At 53.7% G+C, this 18,753-nt stretch overlaps 2 protein-coding genes across 2 annotated transcripts; one reads left to right on the top strand and one right to left on the bottom strand.

The window, feature by feature from the left end:
* Window positions 1–6,286: 6,286 nt before the first annotated feature.
* Window positions 6,287–8,838, bottom strand: Z517_10315 (uncharacterized protein; the record flags this gene model as incomplete). Its single annotated transcript, XM_013423927.1, has 3 exons — window positions 6,287–6,818; window positions 6,936–8,051; window positions 8,339–8,838. The coding sequence occupies 3 exons, from the start codon at window positions 8,836–8,838 to the stop codon at window positions 6,287–6,289; spliced, it is 2,148 nt and encodes a 715-aa protein (XP_013279381.1).
* A 6,219-nt stretch (window positions 8,839–15,057) lies between these two features.
* Window positions 15,058–17,503, top strand: Z517_10314 (uncharacterized protein; the record flags this gene model as incomplete). Its single annotated transcript, XM_013423926.1, has 3 exons — window positions 15,058–15,113; window positions 15,243–15,533; window positions 16,390–17,503. The coding sequence occupies 3 exons, from the start codon at window positions 15,058–15,060 to the stop codon at window positions 17,501–17,503; spliced, it is 1,461 nt and encodes a 486-aa protein (XP_013279380.1).
* Between the last annotated feature and the right edge of the window lie 1,250 nt (window positions 17,504–18,753).

The raw sequence follows: 18,753 nt of genomic DNA, 5'->3' as shown, positions 1-18,753 counted from the left end.
CTTCTGCATGCAACAACACAGCCCGCAAATCATTTCTAGTCGGTACTCCTTAGGGACGTGGTTCAACGTGCCGGTGTCCGGGTTGTTGCCAAATGAAGCCATAAGGCGAGGCAGTGAATGTCCGGGCGGGCGAGTGAGTGCATGGGTGCTTTGCGGGAGGAGTTCATTACGAGTACGATCCTCTGGGCTAGGCGGGAGCTGGCAAGAACACATGCCGTTTGGGGACTTGCGTTTGATGACGACCAGCCATCCAGCCGGCGAAGGATGCTGAGCTGAGGATGAGGATGAGGGAATTCGGCTTCCGGCGAGCGCGCAGGAGTGTCAAGTCAGGGAGGAGAAAGGACACATGCATGCATGTCCGACTGCATGGGACTGTTCCTGCTCTGCTTACGCAGTGGTGAGAAGTGATGTTTTGGGAAGGACGACGAGGATTTGGGATAGAAAAAAGTGTCATCATACAGACATTGTCATGTATTGATGTACGCGGCGACTAGGCACGCACGGGAACAAATGCTCCAAACATTCCAAGATTGCTCAACTGGTTTGAAGCAAGAAAATGTGTTGAAATGACGGCCTCGTCAACTCAGGATATCACGGTATCAACTGTCAATGTGCCAACTTCCACGCCAAGTTTCAGCCAGCTGTCCAGTCATTTCAAATCCTTTCCGGCCCCCTTTTTCTCACCGCGTAGCCAGAGCCTTGTCGGTACATAATATTAGGTCAGACAAACTCGGAAAAGGAAAATGGACCAGAAAAAAAACTTCCTTTCTTACTTGCGTCCCATTATTGCCGTCGTTGCTCCTGCTCCTACTCCTCCTCCGACTCCCTCCTCATGAAGTCGTCGTATAGTGAAGGGTCATGATTACTGATATTGGCCGCCGTCAGAACCATGAACCGTCACCCGTGGGATCATCATCGTCATCGCAGGGATCACCTTGACCTTGACCTTGACATTGACTTTGTCCTGGTCCTTGTCCTTGAACCAGTGAACGCGGTTCACGTCCAAGGTCAAAAAGTACAGGGCAAAGACCAAGACATATGTGATCCGCCATTCCCTCTCACTCTCACCCTCACTCTCACTCACCCCGCATCCGCACCCGAACCCGAACCCGAACCCGGACAAAAGAACAAGGTGCAACGTGCAAGGTACAACGTGGATACATCCATGGAGAGGCCCGCCGCCTCGCCTCGTCGCCTCGCCGTTCCGGTCGCCGAGAGCAAGCGGGGAGGGGGTTCCTTTGTACCGATATACGAGGATTGTGGGTAGGTAGGTGGGTAATATACTTCAATGTACTATACTACAGGAATGATATGATGTAATATCACGAATATCAATAATTGCCACAGGCCGCCAGTCGGAGGGCACGAGGTACAAGATGCAGTATGGTAGCGTATAGTATACTACTTAGTACTCGATATAATCCCAAAAATGAACGGATATGAAATACTCCGGACGAGTTTGATGATGACAATCAGGCTGAGACGCGCCTTGCAGCACCAAGCCTTGCCTTGCCTCGCAACCCCTGTACAAATCAAGTACATGTATACATACACTGACGCACAGACACACCGATGCTGCCTAGGCTTAGTCGTATGTACACAAATATGTAACGCCTCGTGCCTCACGACTCATACTCATACGCACGCTCACGCTCACGTCAGAACACGGTCAAACCCCTTTTCCTACCCATACTCGTACTCGTACTCGAAGTCTTCTTCATAGATGGTGCGCAAGAACACCTACATTGGTGACACCACGACGTCCACACCTGTATACTCGTAGAAAAAGTATACGCTCTCGTACTCGTATACATATTTGTGTGTACTACTACCAGCTTTCTTATTCGTTGCTGGCTGCTTGATAAACATACTCCTGCTTGATAACTCGCGCGCGCGACACTCCGAACTTCAACCGCAAACCAAGACTGTCAGAGACCTCAGCCGATTCGTCGAGGCGTCGCTTCTCTGTCGGCATGCGCCATGACTCCCCCGTCCGTCGAATGATAAATGGACTGAGCTGCGTAAGAAAAGCGCCCTGCTTGTGCGAGACGCGAGGCATCCTCTCGTACAGGGGACGTGAAACCCACTAATGTCACATACCTTGAACCCCTTGATTCAAACAATTGCCAAATGAATAAGTATGAGCCATGGTCAACATCGACATACTGGCCCATTTCTCAATCAGGCTCGATTGGGTCGCCACTGCTCGACCCTTTCGTCCCCGTGTGGTTTGTTTCACCTCCGCCGATTGACGTAGCAAGAATACGACGTCTGTACCTCCGCCTCGCCGTCCTTCTCGCGCCGACGACAAACCAAAAGCAACCCAAGACCGACTGGCCGAGCAGGTGATATCGGACCCACGCAACACCCCAGAGTAGGATCAAAGCTTGGTACAGAAATTACCCGCTGGCGACAGGAGATGAAAACTGCGGTCGTCCGGAACCGAGTCATCCATTGCCACAGGGGGTCCGTATTCCTGGGAGTTCAACGGCGCCCCCTTTTATTGGCGGCCGCCATGGCTGTCAAAGGGGTCCCAGACACGTGGGATTCGTGGACTAGGATGATTTGCCCGGTAGTCCTACAGTGTTGTCTAGTCGTGTCAGTGAGATGGTGGCAAAAGTGCCAGTTGAGGCCGTGTGCAGAGATACCGGCACACTTGATGCCACGACTACCCGAATGGCGACATGAGCCCCTTTGGTAGCCCTCTGTGTCTCCTTCCCGAACAGATCACGGCCAGGAAAGAGGGTATTGGTCCAGCAGGGTCTGCATCGGAATCGCAAATGTATGTGGGATCTGGTTACTCATGCCAGAGTGCAGATTGCAGAACGCAGAATGAGCCGCATCTGCCATCTCAATCCAGAGGTGTCGACGAGGGGCCAATGACACATGATCCAAGGACGGCCTTTTCTTCTGCTGGACTTGCTTCGCGCCATGTCAATCACATCATTCATTATTCATGGCTTGATCGTCGGGCCGATGCCGTAGGCTAGAGGTCAGAACTCGACCGGCGCAATGCATGACCAGGTTGTTATGCCTTGGATGACCTCAGCCAAAGTTGGGGGTTGCTAGGTGAACTGCTGGAAAGGGAAGTTGGCACAAACTCGACGGCGTTGAAAAGGGTTACGCTTCTTGTTCCAACCCCCAGAACGGCCTTGATGGCTAATCCTCGAGCTGTCTTTCTTCGTTTCCACTGATGATCTGTACCAGGTTGAGTCGTTGGGAATCGAGACAGACATCACCCACCACACTCTCGACAGCACCAACATCACGCCAGCCGGCTAGGACATCTCGATTGAGGCCAGGACAGACCAGATCGACGCTGTCGTTGAATCCATCGGGCGTCTACTTCCCTCTCTTTATCGGGCGATATACCCATTCTGCGTTAGACCGGAACAAGGACGAAGAGAATGAAGCGCTGGAGAGGCCTGGACCGCTGTCGACCCGAGACATTAAGACGCTTGATGATGAAAAGACTCTGCTAGGGTACAAGCAGGGTACTTAGTCCAAGCAAGACCGCCTCTTTGTACCCCGTGCAGCCAAGTAGGCTAGAGGTACACTTCTACTTCGTGCCATGACCGACCCGTCCCTTTGATCCAAGGGGACGGCAAGTCGCAAAGCCGAGAAATGACGAGAGACGTGCTCCTAGACCGCAAAAAGGAAAATGCTCAATGAAAACAAAAGACTGAAATGTACCAGAAGGGAATAGGTAGTGTCATTTTCTCGTCGTGTTCCGGATTGACTTGTCCTGGTCTCTGGCCGGGAGACAACGCGGTCAACATGCGACCCTAGGGATCCCAGTCAACTGACATACAGAGGCCCAGGAATGCGTGTGCACGGGTATAATCCCGCAGGTCACAAGGCCCTGGTCAATGCTGCCACCCGAGAGCCTTGTATGCCTGCAGAATATTCAACCTGGCACTTTTGTCCCGTGGTTGTATCGCTTTTGGGTTCCCCTTTATTCACCTCAGTCGTCCTGGTCGTCTCTCTTGTCTATCTGTAATGGTCCCTGGTGCCCTTTTGATTTCATCATGTTACATTGCAGCCTGCAGATGGACTGGGACAGTTCACTTGTTTCTCTCCGTGACATCCCCTTCCGTCAAGCCGGCAAACTGTGTTTCCACCGCCTTTCCCAGGGGACTGTTCATCCGTTGAAACAGGACAAGGAAGTCGAGGCGAGTCACGTATGTGGCTGGACCACGGATCGCTCCATTGCTATTTGGCGAACCCTGGGGGTCGGATTTCGGAGGGGGGAGGGGACCCTCTCCCTAGCACATGGTCATGGTGGTCGGATACCCATACCGAAAGCGCTAGCTCTGGGCGGCGGTAATACGAATCGTTTTGCTGACGAGGAGAGCATCCGGTGTGATACGCTGCAAGTCGCAATCCCCGGTAGGTCGCTCGTACTGAGAAATAACCTTGGCATACATAGAGACAAAAGGTGCTCTAGCAAAAAAGACCGGGACTATCATGTCACAGGGAGGGGGGTTGGAAATCCTTCCAACGGCCTCTGAGCTGCCCATCCTTCAATTAATCCCCTGGGGGCTTCGAACCACCCAACTAGTCCGAATGGTCTAACTGAAAAACCAAATATGCTGGTCATTCTCCGATCCATTTGCAGGCCGTTTGTTGATCCGATCTCAAATCATTGACTCCGTACGAGGTACACTGGATCAATTTCAAGAGGTCCCCTCCTGGAATGGGCGGTAAGCACTAAGAGGCCCGGATGAGGGGTCAACAAGGCCGTGTCGTCAGCAGGCTGTCTGCGTTGTGGCTTGTCGGTTTCCAATCTGCTCTGCCGCTCTGGGTTTGGGCCAAACTGGTCAGGGAGAGCAGTTGTGAGCGACATCCAATGGCTGGTTCCGCTGGTCACCACGGATGATAGCAAGATGGCGTCCAGGTCGACGACTTCTGGTTCGTTCGTTCTTTAGGGGCGTGGCATGATGCAATAGGTCCAATGCAAGCTTTGCGACTCATTTCGTGATAGCCACAGGCCCGTCGAGTCGTCGGTACTGCTCGGGCAGAACAGTGTGAAGGGGGATCCCCTTGACCCAGTCGCCAGCAACAATGTCCAGAGCTTCTGCTGGTTCTCCACATTCCTTAGGATTGAGCCACAGGTGAAAAAGCCCAGTCAGTATTGTCGAGCCTGAGACCAGCACACCAGGGGGGTAGTTACCCACACGCGGTCCGAGGCTCTGCAGTCCCTGGCCCAGGGTGAAATGTTTGCCGCCTGTGGACACGGCGTATGGGCTATGACGAGTACGCTTTTGCCGCCCACCCAAGGTGGAGGTATTCATTGGTACGGAATCGACTGGAGGGTGACCAACCTTCTGCTAATCGCCCATGGACAAAAACTGCGGCATGGATAAGTCACCATCAACCAGTTTTCTGCACATGCCACAAAGACCCCTGATACGAAAAACATGTTGCCTGTTTATCCTGCCAGCCGGTGAGGTTGTGCGGGAAAAGGAAAAGGTGGTCATGGCCGGCGCGCAACGGCGGCTAGGTACTCCACTGTCGGGTTAAGGACTTGTGAGCCCCCCAAGGGCTTGTCTCCCCCACATTCGTCTTCTGTGTGCGACTTGTAAAATTGGTTTCTCTCGAGTACACAGAAGCATGATACAATGGCATAGTTAGTGCTATGCTCGTAGCTAGTCTCCCAGGGTAGTGCCGTTGATTGTGATCCCGTGTTAATAGTCTGACGTCAATTAAGGTATCATTGAGACTGCCATTTGCTGCCTCACCAGCAAAGAAACCGCTGCCAAAAACATTCCAGGTCCATTGGCCTGGTAGCACTTTCGTCCCTTGTGCCTCCAGTGTGCGGGTGGCAGCAAATCGTAACATCGTCGCGCATGTCTTCGTCATTGGCCTGCGAGAAGGGACCCGTTCTGATTCGAAAGTCCTGTCCACGGCAAGGGCGACGAGTGCATGGACGAAGAGGATCCGGGCACAAGCCATCCGACCAAATTTCCAACCCCCCCCTCCCAGAGACCTTTAGTGGGATGAAGCGCAAAGGGTAAAGCTGGGATCGGCATTCTGGATCCTCTGCACTCTCCTGCAAGACTAGGCGTTGGCGACTGTTGGCAGACCAGCGAGGAAACTCCAACACAAGGATGGCGGGGTTGTCGGTCGCCAGAGAATTCTCGAGCGGGTTAGCATGCCTATCCTGCACCTCGGGTCCTCCCGCCGGCCGTAGATATCAGTTGCAACCCTCAAAACCTGGCCTCTCCATCCTTGCAGAAATGGAGGGGTTGTTAGGACCGAATCCCGGTTCCAAATCGTCGTCCGCTCAAGTTTCATCCTGGGCTTCGTCAATCGTGGCACCACCCATGGGTCGGTCGGAAAGGCCGCTGGGTCCTCGTCCTGGACTTGAGTCACTTCCACTTGGTGAGATTCCAATAGGATCTTGGGGAATTTCCTCGCGCAAGCACACATTTTCCAGCATGTTGGTCCATTTCCCACTCTGTCCAGCGTGGCTGTGCTTGAGATGCTGTCTGAAATGATCGGCCCTGTAAAACTTCTTGGACTGGTTGCACTCGCCAAATTTGTGGACATTGGTGAGGTGGTCGATCCGGCGATCCCAGTCCGGCTGAGGTAGATTTGGAAATTCTTCTCCGCAATAGCCGCACACATCGGTCGAGGCGCCACCACCTGAAGGAGAAGAGGACGGGTGAAACGCTGCCTCATACCTCGTAATAGCCGCACACGACCAAGAATGGCGCCGTAGATGTAGAGAATTTTGGTGACGTTCGGCCTCATTTTTGTTCTTGAAGCGGTTGTTGCAGTATTGGCACGTATACTGCTTCTCCATTTGATGTGCTCTGGACGATAGTCAGCATCAAAACGCTCACGGGTGGAGAGTGGCACAATGAGAGAGCAGGGCGAGTGGGGGGGTTGCGTGGTGGGCAGGACCAAAAATCGAGAAACGTCCAACTTACCTGAGCTCTGCCTCTGTGTCGAATTTTTTGGGCTTTTTGGGGCAGCAGTCGCAGATAAAGTAGTTGCCAACGCGGGTCGCAGGCGGAAGCCTCGAGTCGCTCATGACGGGTTGTGTGGATGATTTTGAAAAGGGAGGTTTTGTATCGAGCGGAGACTGAGTCGACTGTTTTCTAGAGGGAGCAATTGACGTGGCAGGGCTCGAAACAGGCTGGGCCGAGGTTATATATGCAGGCTGCGAAGCAGGGTCCAGCGGTGACTGTCGCTCGAAGGAAGATATGCTGGTCATGCTACTGCCGGCCACTGAAAGAGCCACAGACGATGCATAGGAGTTTTGCCTCACGCTCGACGCGGTCGACGAGACAGATCCATACTTTGGCTGCTGATAATACTTGGACATGGGCGACCGTGCAGACGCGGTCGTGGTGACCTTTTGGAACAGCTCTGCTGATGCGGTACCACGTGACGGGGATTTGTCGTCCCGAGCCACATCGGACGGGGGTGATCCTGCCCTCCGCTTCATACCCTGCTTAGAAGATCGCCGACCCACTTGCTGCTCTGGTCGGTCACTCAGATTGAGATTGCGGAATGCGTTGCCATCCTCGCCGCCAATGTCGGATTCTGTCTCGGCGAAAAACCCCTGGTCATAACTACCGCGATGTGAGCGACTCGCAATACTGGCCACCTCGTCGAATCCCGGGGTGGCGCCGCTGCCGCCCGCCACGGGCAGGCCGGTCGGTCGAGGCTGAAGAAACAATTCGGGATCCAACACGAGCGAATTACTCGTGCTGTCCATCGAGGGGCTTCGATGATCCATATTGTAGTCGCGCCAGCCGGCTCGCGATCCAGGTGAAACACCTGCCGATACCGGGCTTGTGATCCATCTGGACACCGGATCAAAGACGGCCGATGGAAGCTCATTGGCTGACAACAATTGGACTTTTGAATCCTTTGTTTGCAGCGAAAGTTTCGTGCCATAAGATGAGGATTCTGTCGACCCCGAACGCTGATGCCGCGGTGGCGAGTTCGACTTCCCGATCTTGGACAAAAGCCTTTGGTCGTATGCTTGCGACGAGCGGTCGAAATTTCGCTGTGCCAACGGCACTTCCCCCTGCAATCTAAAATAGAATATCTCATCAGCATCCTCTTGTCTATTGCCACTTGCGGCTAACTGCTCACGGGCGGCAATTTAGCCCCCATGACACGCGCGAACAACCGGAAAAAGAAAAACGGTGCAGGGATCCGCCCAAACAGCGCACGTCTGTGGAGCGTCGTTGATCGGGCACAATACGTTGTGGTATGACCCGATCGCGACAGAGAATGAAAAGACGTGGGAAAAAAACCGAATTATATGGCAAGGGGCTGAAAATTTGGGGCTTGGCTCAACATCGCACAGCTGACTCACCTCTGACTTGTCAGTGTTGGAGATGGTGGTTTCCGAATCAAGGCGGGCACTGAACCCGCCAGGCGTATATCGGCGTGCGAGGGTGACCTCACCGTCGAGACATTGCTGCTTCGGCGGGTAAAGTCGTCGTCGTCGAGGTCCATCTCGTCGGGGTCCTCGGCACGGCCTAAGTTGGTTCGCGAGTCCAGATAGCCACCGTACAGGCTTGAGCCCGGCTTGATGGGCGCCAGGTGTCGTTGTGTTTCAAAGGGTTCGCCGTTGGCCCATTTCCAGGCAACGTCTACACCCTGAGCCAACTCATTGTTGTATCGCGGGGGAGGTAGGGGTGGAGGGACGTCGTTGAAGCGTGCACCAGGAATGACCATGGCTTCTCGAGGTTGAAGAGAGTCCTCTGAGGTTTGGGAGTTGGATCGGGAAGTAGATCGCGGTGTGGCAGCAGTGTCCCGGTAGGGTGGTAATGGTATCCGCATTCCGGCGGCACCTGTCCTGCGGATGTCCATGTTTTATTTGTCTCCGGGCCACTGCAACATTAGAAAGTGGTGGGGAGGCAACAAAGGCTCAGCTGTGCGTGATACTGCAAGGAACGGCCCTCTGGCGATTTGGACCTGCTTGTGGCGAAGGGGTGTGCGACTTCTCGCAGGTCCCCCGTCCTTCGATATATATACCTTGGTTCGATTGTGTAACTCTTTCGACGCACATGTGCCTGACGCTCGGTCACATGGGGTGCCTCTTCTTCTCTTGGGTGATATATCCTGAACGATTCGAGAGCTAAACTCTTCGCGGTTCCTCTTGCTTGGCCAATGGATGGTATAGCAGGGGGGTGGTGTGTGGATGTGGCTTCCCTTGAGGGTATAAGTAATGTAGCAGTCTATGTCGTAAGTTGGAACAAAAAGTACAGGGTTGTTACAACAGAGTCTGGCGGTAAGGACAGGATGTAGAGTAAAGGGAACTATTTCGTGTCCCTGTCTCTCAAGGCGGATGGATAGTAGATTGGAAAGGACAGTATTTGAGGACCAGTCAACCAAGGGATCGCAGATATGAGGACGGGGCCCTAGGAGGGGTTTGTCAAGCGGGTCGAAGAGCCACAGTCAGGCGAGCAGCAAGCTGGAGGAGCGATAGACATGCTGCATGAGGATGAGGTATGCGGTGTGAGGGAGGATGGGAGGTGAGGGAAGGTTGCAGACGGTGATTTGCTTGCAGGATTCGCACTTTTCGCAGGGTTACCCGTTGGGTTAGGGCTCCCGGTATAAGGTGAACGGAACTCAAAGGGTCTTTTCCGTCTTGGTTTTAAGGATTGACACAGTAATGGCCGTAGCAAGCGTAGTGTACGAAAGGGTGGGAGTACGAAGTCTCTCGGTCGACTTGGAGGGGGGAGGGGGTTTGAGTGGTGTGGGAGGTCGTGGCGAGGGAGGACTAGAATAGTTTCTCTGACGAAGACAAGAACCTTGTACGAGTAAGGCGATGGAAGTAAAGGCAAATGGCACGCTCCAAGGGCTTGGAGCTCCACGGGTCCTTGTCTGAAGTCAATCATGCAGCAAAAGTTTGCCAATACAAGCTTGCCGCCATGCGATTGCGCTTTGCTTCTTCCTTCGCAAATCGGGCCAGGGCAAGGGGGGTGGTTTAAGGCAGGGCAGCTGGGCTCCAAGTGGAGTTTGGCTTTAAAGTGGTTGAGTGGCTCAAAAAAACATTTCAGCAGCGGCAGGGCTGTTCGGAGGCACAACAACCAGCAACCAGCCAGCACCAGCCAGGGAAACTCTAAGGGGACCCAAGGCCTAACGGCCAGCGATAGCCATGAGCTTCTGGAATGAGTGCGGGGATGTAGTCTGCGCAGGCGCCGGTGGCTGTGTAGTTTTCTTCTCTTCTCTCTCCCTCTTTCTCCTCTGTCCCTTGTTCGCCTGGGCTATCTGATCCAGAACTGGGCTGGAGCTGGGTTGGTTCAGCCCTACAGCACGCATACATAGCCCAGATCGGCCGTGGGCTGCTCTAGCGTCAACACAGTGAAAAAAAGGCTGCAGCCGTTCCGCAACAGGATGGTGGAGCCCTAAACCATGACCATGCCACCCTTCAACCTTGCCTAGCGCCTTGTGCCTAGGAACTGGGCTAGTCCCCTCGCAGGTGGTGTCTGAGCCTATCGCCGACCACGGTGCAAGGGTTAATTTTTCTCTTTCCCTCCAGGTGCCTCTACTTGGTTACCAACGCCCTCAAGGCGCCTGGGCGATGGAACATCGGGGTCGGGAACGGGGGGACGCGCTTGGTGCTTTGCTGCCCTTCCGCATCTGGTCCTGGCACCTTGGACTCTACCACGTACTGTACCTCGTTGTTCGAAGGTACATGTACTTTGAAGGTGCTGCACAACAAACGTGTGTGGCGGAAGTCCCCTTTTTCCCGGGCCAGTGCTGCAAGGTTCACACATCCCGAGTCAGTCAGTGACGAAGTGACTTTTTGACTTTGGTTGCCCTCGTTTACTACCTACTCAGTGGTGTTCATGTACGTACCATCCCGAAGTCTTCTGATCTGATCCCCCCCTTAACAACTCTTACTATTTGTGCGCATGATGCACTCCTCCTCACACTTCACCCTCACACGGCTCGCCGAGAGTCACCCACTTTAGAAATTCATAATAATAAGCAACCCCCAATGGCTGAAACTGAAACTCAACCTTGCAAAGGTTGAGCAATTGACAGATGGGGATCGGGGGAGAAAGGCGGCATGGGCTGACCTCGTGCTCCCCCTCCAGGGCGGTAATATGGTCCAGAGTCCAAGTGGACACCCGATAGGGCGAGCCTACCAGGCCAACTCCAGACTTGTAGTTGGTTGGTTACTGAGACAAAGCCGAGTAGTACCTACCTTCAAGTAAAAAAGGGCCCTTGTAACGCTGGGCGACCATGGGCCATGGGCGACGATTAGGGCTACTAAGAGTGGCTAGGCTGCAGTGCCCCGCCAAAACCTGCCGGCCGCTTAGTGGTGGGACCTAATTGAGGAGACAGTAGCCCTATGAAACCCACGACCGGGGGGTGTTCCATGCCGGGTGCCACAGTGCTTGGGTATCTCGACCTCAGCCGACCCAGGGCCCAGGGGGTGTTTTTGTGCTTTGCGAGTACTTGTACGAGTACACAGTAGGGAGGTCCTTGTACGAGTAAGGCGAGCCGATACTAGAAAATGGTAGCCAACACGGCCATTGTTTGTCCGCCCATCAAACCCCGGTATCGCATCGTAATCACCCATCACCACCTGGTGCACCTGGGCATTACCATCACCACCACCACCACACAATCATCACTGGCGCCCACCCACCACCACCACCACCATCATCCTCATCATCATCAGCATCATCATCTTAGCACAAAAACAGGCCTCGGGAAAGGTGTTTTACGCTTCGGTCCACATTAGACCTTGGCCGTTTGCCGGCCCAAGACTTCGGTCCCAGCTGAAGCCTTACGAGTATGACTAGTATCTCGGAAAGCGCGGGTTCCATGGCCTTAGGTGGCGTTGTTTGCATTCTGCATAATTTAGCTACGCTACATATGTACTCCATATGTGAGTGGCTCGGGGGACGATGCGAGATGGTTTTCCCGCCAAACCCATCGCCTTCCACAAACGGACAACGGATCTCTATAGGAAAACCTATTTTTTTTTTTTACAAAATACAGGTCCTCTTGTTTCCTCTCTTTCCGCAACCTTGGCCAAAATTCTCCATGTGGTGGGGGATCGCAGCAAGGGAAAAATCAATGTGCACTAGATGTATGTGATGTGAGCTCACATCAATTATGCCTCGTCTTCTGCAGCCAACAAGGTTTTTGTGGATACGAATACTCATAGGTTCGTGCATGTACTCTGAAAGCATTCACCGTAGACGGTCTAGCCGCAATCCCAGGCCTTTTCTTCGTCAACTCCCACACTCCAAACGCCTGCGAATACGAGAGCTCGGATTTTTGGCGCTTTCACGTCATACCTACTCTGGACTTGAACAAGTAGTCCCGAGGCCACGCTGACAACGGCACTACTACTGGGCCAAATCCAACTCGTAGCACCCCATTCCATCAAGCGGGAGCTAGCGGGTCCCAATTACGAAACGAGTTGTCTGCCTCAAGTGCTTGTTGTGTTGGCAGTACCAAACACGAGAGGTGATGTGGTAGAGGATACTTTGGAGCGCAGTGTCATTTGACCTTGGCTTCGAGGTTGGGTACTGGTTGGTGGATAGCGCATGCCGAGTCTGATGGCCTGCAGGAAGCCAGGGCGACTGACTCGAGCAACAGGTTTTGCTTCTGGGCGGTGTCCCTCCAAGTAGCGGTTGTTTCGGGGATGCATGGGCTTGCCACTCACCCACTCCAGCCCCGGGCCCCCTGCCCCTAACCATTGCCCTCGGATCTCCATCTGCGGAAACATCAAGCACAGCCCTACAAGTACTCGTAGGCCCTCTTTAATGGAGTACTCGGTACTCTGCCTTACCAAAAACTGTGATGAGCGTGCCGTGTCCACCCCCTCGGCGATTAGTCAAGACCTTCCATTACCGTCTCGCTCGGCTGCCCAAATTTTTATAGTGAGGGTGGCCGGACTGCATGCGCACGTTGAACGAACGAGGTACCTCGGTGGGTTGATGGCTTCGACTTGTTCTATTGGGCCAGCCGCCGTCCACAAGGCCGATGGAACCTCATCCAATCAATCCACGGAGGTGGCACCAGCACCGAGTACATCGGCGAAACCAACCCCCGAAACGATTGAAGGTCTGCATGGGGCATGTTCTGGCTCTTCTCTTTCTCTTTCACTCGCCAAACGAGATCCTTCTGCCACAGATTGATTTCGTGCTCCATCTTACAAAGCTCTCTGATGATACGCGGCCGCGTGAGGCCAAGAAGACATTCGAATGGAAGGAGGTAGGATGGCACGACATCCTTCGGTTTCGATTAATCGTCAAGTTGTGATTGGCGAGGGTGAAGCAGGACCTGGCATGAATTTCCAGAAGGTGGATCGTATCATCTGCGAAGCTTGCGAGTGATTGTAACGGTGCACAAACTCGATCGGGTAGCGGAATCAGTCTGAATCTGAGCGTTTTGGGACTTGGCAACCGACAAGGCTGGAGATTCCTCGTAGGCAACTGAAACAGAGGGTCAGTTTGATCAACTTCTCCAGCCTGTGGCCTGAAGGAGTAATCGGCGAGTGGATGAAATTATTTTCTGAGAGGTGAGGGTGCTTGACGAGGAGGCGTTTTGCGTCCTGCGTCTGCGCTCTGTACATGTGCCTCGACAAGGTGCCTGGCTTCGGAGCAACAAACCAGACCGGGACATAGAGCCGGGTTGAGACTCGGAAAATCACCTCTTTGCGTGCATTGCAAGGAGCGGGTCTTGACGAGCCTGGGGAAATATTGCGAGTGGACACAACTGACGTCGTATCTTGGATCAACACACTGACGGCAGAAGAACAGGGGGTTGTTAGTACCTGCTACGCCCAACAAGGATGACCAAGATGTGGATTAGATCCCTCTGGCCCTAATATGGCTATGTCACCAAGCTGCTGCCCTGTGGCTTCGTGGGGATTCCTACCAGACCCTACGGCTAGTAGGTATCAGGTACCCCCAGCACAACGTCCAACCTCTCTCCCTCCCCTCCAATCCCGATGACACCAACTCATCCGAACTTGTAAACTCCAGTAACTCCCAGACCGACAAGTTGCAGACCAAGCAGGTGGCTAGTGTTGGATTCCAGAAACTTCATCAAACATCGCTTGCAGTTCCATTCGTGGAAGGTGAAGCCATCCATCGGCAGGATATTGTTTCAAGCCAGAGTTATCCAATGAATGCCAAAGGGGTTGTTGACGTGTTGATGTGCACGCCCGGGTGTTCCGTTGGACCCGTCGACGCCGACCCCATATACCCATCAAACCGTTTGCTCCCCCACCCGACTCTCGCCATCACCAATAAGGCCCCTTGACCTCGGTCTCGTTCTTTTGTACCGAGTAGGTTGCCCCTCGCCATGATGCCGGGTAAACATGACGGAAAGGTATTTGCAGTTAAGCATAATCTATAGTTGATCCCTTTTTTACGTACATGTCACCAGCCACGGTCTATGGACGGGCCAAGCCACACCCTTGAGGCATAAGGATAGGGTGGAGGAGAGGATTGTCAGATTACTCTTCCTTAAGGTACTCAATCCACAAATTAGACACTTCTATACGAAAAGGCTATCTGGGTAAAAACTTATGGTTAGACGTGGAGGTAAAGGTGAGGTGAAGTGAATTGCTATTACTACTCGTAATTGCTCCGTGTGTCTCTCTTTCCCTTCTAGTCACAAGATGACTTATCAGAGTCTTGGCGTTAGCCGAGGCTCATATCCGATTTTCTCTTCCCGCTTCAACCTCCTCCAAGTCTTTCAAGGCTTCAAGGCTTCGAGGCCACCATTACCCAGACTTCCCAAAGCCGATCCGATCCAAACCCTTGTCCCTTCCGCACTACTCAAACCGTGGTGTCTGCGAGTGTGAAACTTGACAGGGAGGAGATAATTGCCACCGACAAACAAAGTAAAAAAAATCTCAACCGGTAACCTTCGCCCACTTTCCGGAAAACACAGAAACAAAGCCGTTACTTCACAATCCACATATTTGGTCCTTGCCCCTTCACCGCTGCTTTCATTCTTGCGAGAGGTGGTTGGCCTTGGCCCGTTCTTTGCCTCTATTGGGATCCGGCATCTGTTCATCACCTCAGCCGCGCTATCTTCGGAGCCGACATGGACATCCCAACCCTGCCCAGCAAGGTCCCAGGCTACGATTTGTACATTGATGGGTACGTGGTTCGACCTGAGTTTCTCCCTTTTTGTGCGTGGCTGGCGACCTGTTTCTACCCACCTCCAAACCGACCTGATGGAGAATTGAGATAAAGTTCCAGTAACAACTGTTGACAAGTCCCCTTCAGATTTCAAGCCTTACGTCGCCCAAAGATCCTCCAGAACTCCAACATCACTCACGTTGTTTCAGTATTAGACTGGAAGTTTCAAAAAGACTGGGCCTCTCTTCGCGGTTTCCAACACCTGCACATCCCTCTGGACGATGTCTACGACTCGAACATTCTGTCCTATTTCCCACGGAGCAATGCCTTTATTCACGAAGGTTTAAAGCATTCGAGATCCAATCAACTTGAAACCTCTGGCACCTCCCTCAAAGATGGCTCCAACGACCCAATCCCGGGCGGAGTCCTTGTGCACTGGTAGGTGAATCTTTTCCTTTCTCCTGACTCTTGGCCATGGCAGCTTTTGTCTAGCTTGCGCAAACGTGTCACATGGGACTCTGAAACCTATTTTCCGTGTCCACGGGCATTGTCTATTGTTTTCGTCCCTTTTTGCGGCCTGTCGAAACCAATGGTTGGTATCTGTCAGCGACTCTAGTTCTCACACAGCCCAACGCCTGGTCCGCATTTCGTACGGCAGCACCTTCCCAGGAGCAGAGAGTCGGTCTCACGGACCGTACTTCTGAATGACAGGTCTGTGTCGTATGATGTCTAGGGTAGAACGGGCCGGCGCCTCCACCAAATCCCAACATTCACATTTGGTGGCTCCGCCAAATCTCGGCTTTGCCACGCTGAGCACCCCGGTCGAGTACCGCCACTCTGGACTGGAGCCGGACGTGTTTACCTAGTTCAGTAGCCGAAGCATGTGAAACAAAAACTGTTTCTGGCCACCAAATCATTCAGCTCCACGAAATACCGGCTGCGGCTCATCGACTTGAACCTCGTGTGGTGCCTGTGATTCTCGGCTAGCGAAGCACGTGACAACTCCTTTTAGCCGCAAGGCTGAGATCCCTTGGAGGGATAGGGGCACTGTCAACGACTACCACATTGAAGCCACACCTACTGTCTTGAGCTGGAACATCATGTTCTATTGGGTGCAATTCACCGTCATTGGTGAAATTGTACGAGAGTAGCCACGGCATAAGGTCGTTTTGCTCGTCTCTGAAAGACTAGGCCCTCGTGGCTGCCGTTGCCATCATCGTATTACGAGCAGGGTTTTGAATGAAGTTTGTCAGAAAGAGAAATGGATTGATGATAACTAACATGTATCTTCCAGTGCAATGGGCGTATCTCGTTCAGCGACAATTGTCTTAGCCTACCTTCTCTGGCACTCCCGCCAACCAGCCAACATGATCTACCCTCAGTCTCAAACAACCACCACGGCCCAGTCTCCTGCCATGTCTTCGCCGTCATCATCAGCATCCCCACCAGAAATGGTCTCCCTGCCACCCACGCCGCTGACTGTGGACACGGCACTTGCGTTGGTCCGTGAAGGCCGTCCCCAAGTTGAGCCCAACTCGGGCTTCATCAAGCAACTCCGCATGTACGAGGCCATGGGCTGCCCGACGACGCAGGAGCAGCTGGAGAGCCACAAGATTTACCGAAGATGGATGAACTCGCGGAATGTGCTGGACGCGCTGAGCGAAAACCGGGCGCCAGAGATGGACCACATTAGTTTTCGCGACGAAGAAGACGACGACGAGAACAGGCAGGGGGACGGTGCTCAAGGATTGGACCAAGCCGGTGCAAGCGCAGGCAACAGAAGCGACCCCTTTAGCGACAGGGTGCAGAGCCTTACCTTGCTTGACCCGGACAGCGACGAGCCGACCGAGATCCTAAACCCGGACATTACGCTGTCGTCGCCCTCGCCGGCGCCTCCCCTACCGGCAAACGTCGAGATCAAGTGCCGCAAATGCCGCCGCCTGTTGGCCAGGTCCAGCTTCATCCTGCCTCACAAGCCTCCGGCGCACCGTGACCCTTCGGCAGCCGTGGGCGCTGACCCTTGCGCTCACATCTTTCTCCACCCTCTCTCGTGGATGAGGCCCGTCCTCTCCCAAGGCCAGCTGGACGGCCGACTGACGTGCCCGACACAATGGTGCGGGGCCAACATTGGCAAATTTGCGTGGCAGGGCTTGCGCTGCAGCTGTGGCGGGTGGGTGACGCCTGGGTTTGGATTGGCCAAGGGGAAGGTGGACGAGGTGCGCCGCCATGATGTAGGAAGCTCTACGCGGGCAATAAAAGGAGGACCACCAGGCTCAGGCCAGGGCCAGGGATCTGGGAGTGGACATGGAAACGGAGACGCCACGAAACCAGTCTTCAACTCTACGAGTAGCAGTGGCGCGGTGAGGTATCCTCCTGGAATGAGGAGGGCGGGGAATGGCAACTTGTGACGATCTAACCCCCTTTCAGACACTCCCAATGAATCATGTCTGACAGGTCGAAAAAGGGGGTTGGATGGGTGGATGGATGGACCCAACCAGTCGTCGAGAAAGCAAAAGAAAGAAAATCACTCTAGAAATTTTCGGGTCCGTGGGGAGGAGGGGAAGTTTCGCGACGCGCAACACATACATACCATAAAGAACCGTCATGTTAGGGAAATACACGGTACGGGTTACGATTTTAAGACGACGACAAGGCTGAGAATGGAGTGGAGTGGAATGGAATGGACTGGGGTGACACTACGTGCGTATTGCACGAAAATGGTCGATGTGATGTGATGTGATGTGTTCCGGCGCGGCCGACCTCGATTGAGACTCAAATCATATTCTCCCGTGGCCGTGGAGACCGCCCATAGCATATACCGTATCCAGACTCTACTACCCATTGCGAAGGGCCTCACACCAGAAAAGCGGTGCGAGAGCAGACAGCAGTTGTCCCATGCATCAGAGTCAGACCCAGACCCCCCTTTCTTTGCGGCAGCACGAAGCGACATGCAGCCCCTTTGTATCGACGTCGGCTGCAGGAGAATCGGAAGCCATACCGTTCGTGGCGATACCAGGCTGAACCCGACCATTTTTCCCGACGGCATGGTTTTTCTTTTTCTCTTTCTTTTTCTCGCTTTTGGTTTTCTCCTCTCGTTCTGGAATTTGGATGCGACATCTCCGTCAGGGGGCTATGACTAACGCCTTCCCAGTCTGTCCTTTATCTTCCCTTGGAGGTGCTGGGAAGAACCACTGTCCACACAAAGCGATTCGTGGTCGGAACGGGCGGACTGACAGTGGTCGAGCTCGGCTAGTGTTGACAGGCCTCCTGAAAAGTTTGATGCTGCTTGAGGCCTGACGAGTTTTCCACTCCCAATAGACCAAAGGGCGCGACCAAGCATTCGTTTAAGCATCATGGTGCTCTTGGATCCCAGCAGACTTGCAAACGGGCTGACATGCCCCGCGTTCATCTTCGGAAAAGTGCTTTCGACCCTCGTCCGTCACCATCACGAGAACGAGGCCTCTCGGCCGGCACGTCGTGGGACGTTCCGAGCTGCCTGGGAGAAGTTGTCCCGCTTACCAACAGAGAACATTGCTGGGGGGTTGAATTGCTCGGCGTAAAGGTTCTCGGCAACGATGTATGACCCGGTCTTTCCTTCCTCGACCTAGGCAACAAAGACGACTCATTCAACCTGGTTCCATCACGGTTGCACGAGTAA

This window comes from Fonsecaea pedrosoi (genome assembly GCF_000835455.1).
Source record: "Fonsecaea pedrosoi CBS 271.37 unplaced genomic scaffold supercont1.7, whole genome shotgun sequence".
NCBI lineage: Eukaryota > Fungi > Ascomycota > Eurotiomycetes > Chaetothyriales > Herpotrichiellaceae > Fonsecaea > Fonsecaea pedrosoi.
This window is presented reverse-complemented; position numbering and strand designations above follow the sequence as displayed.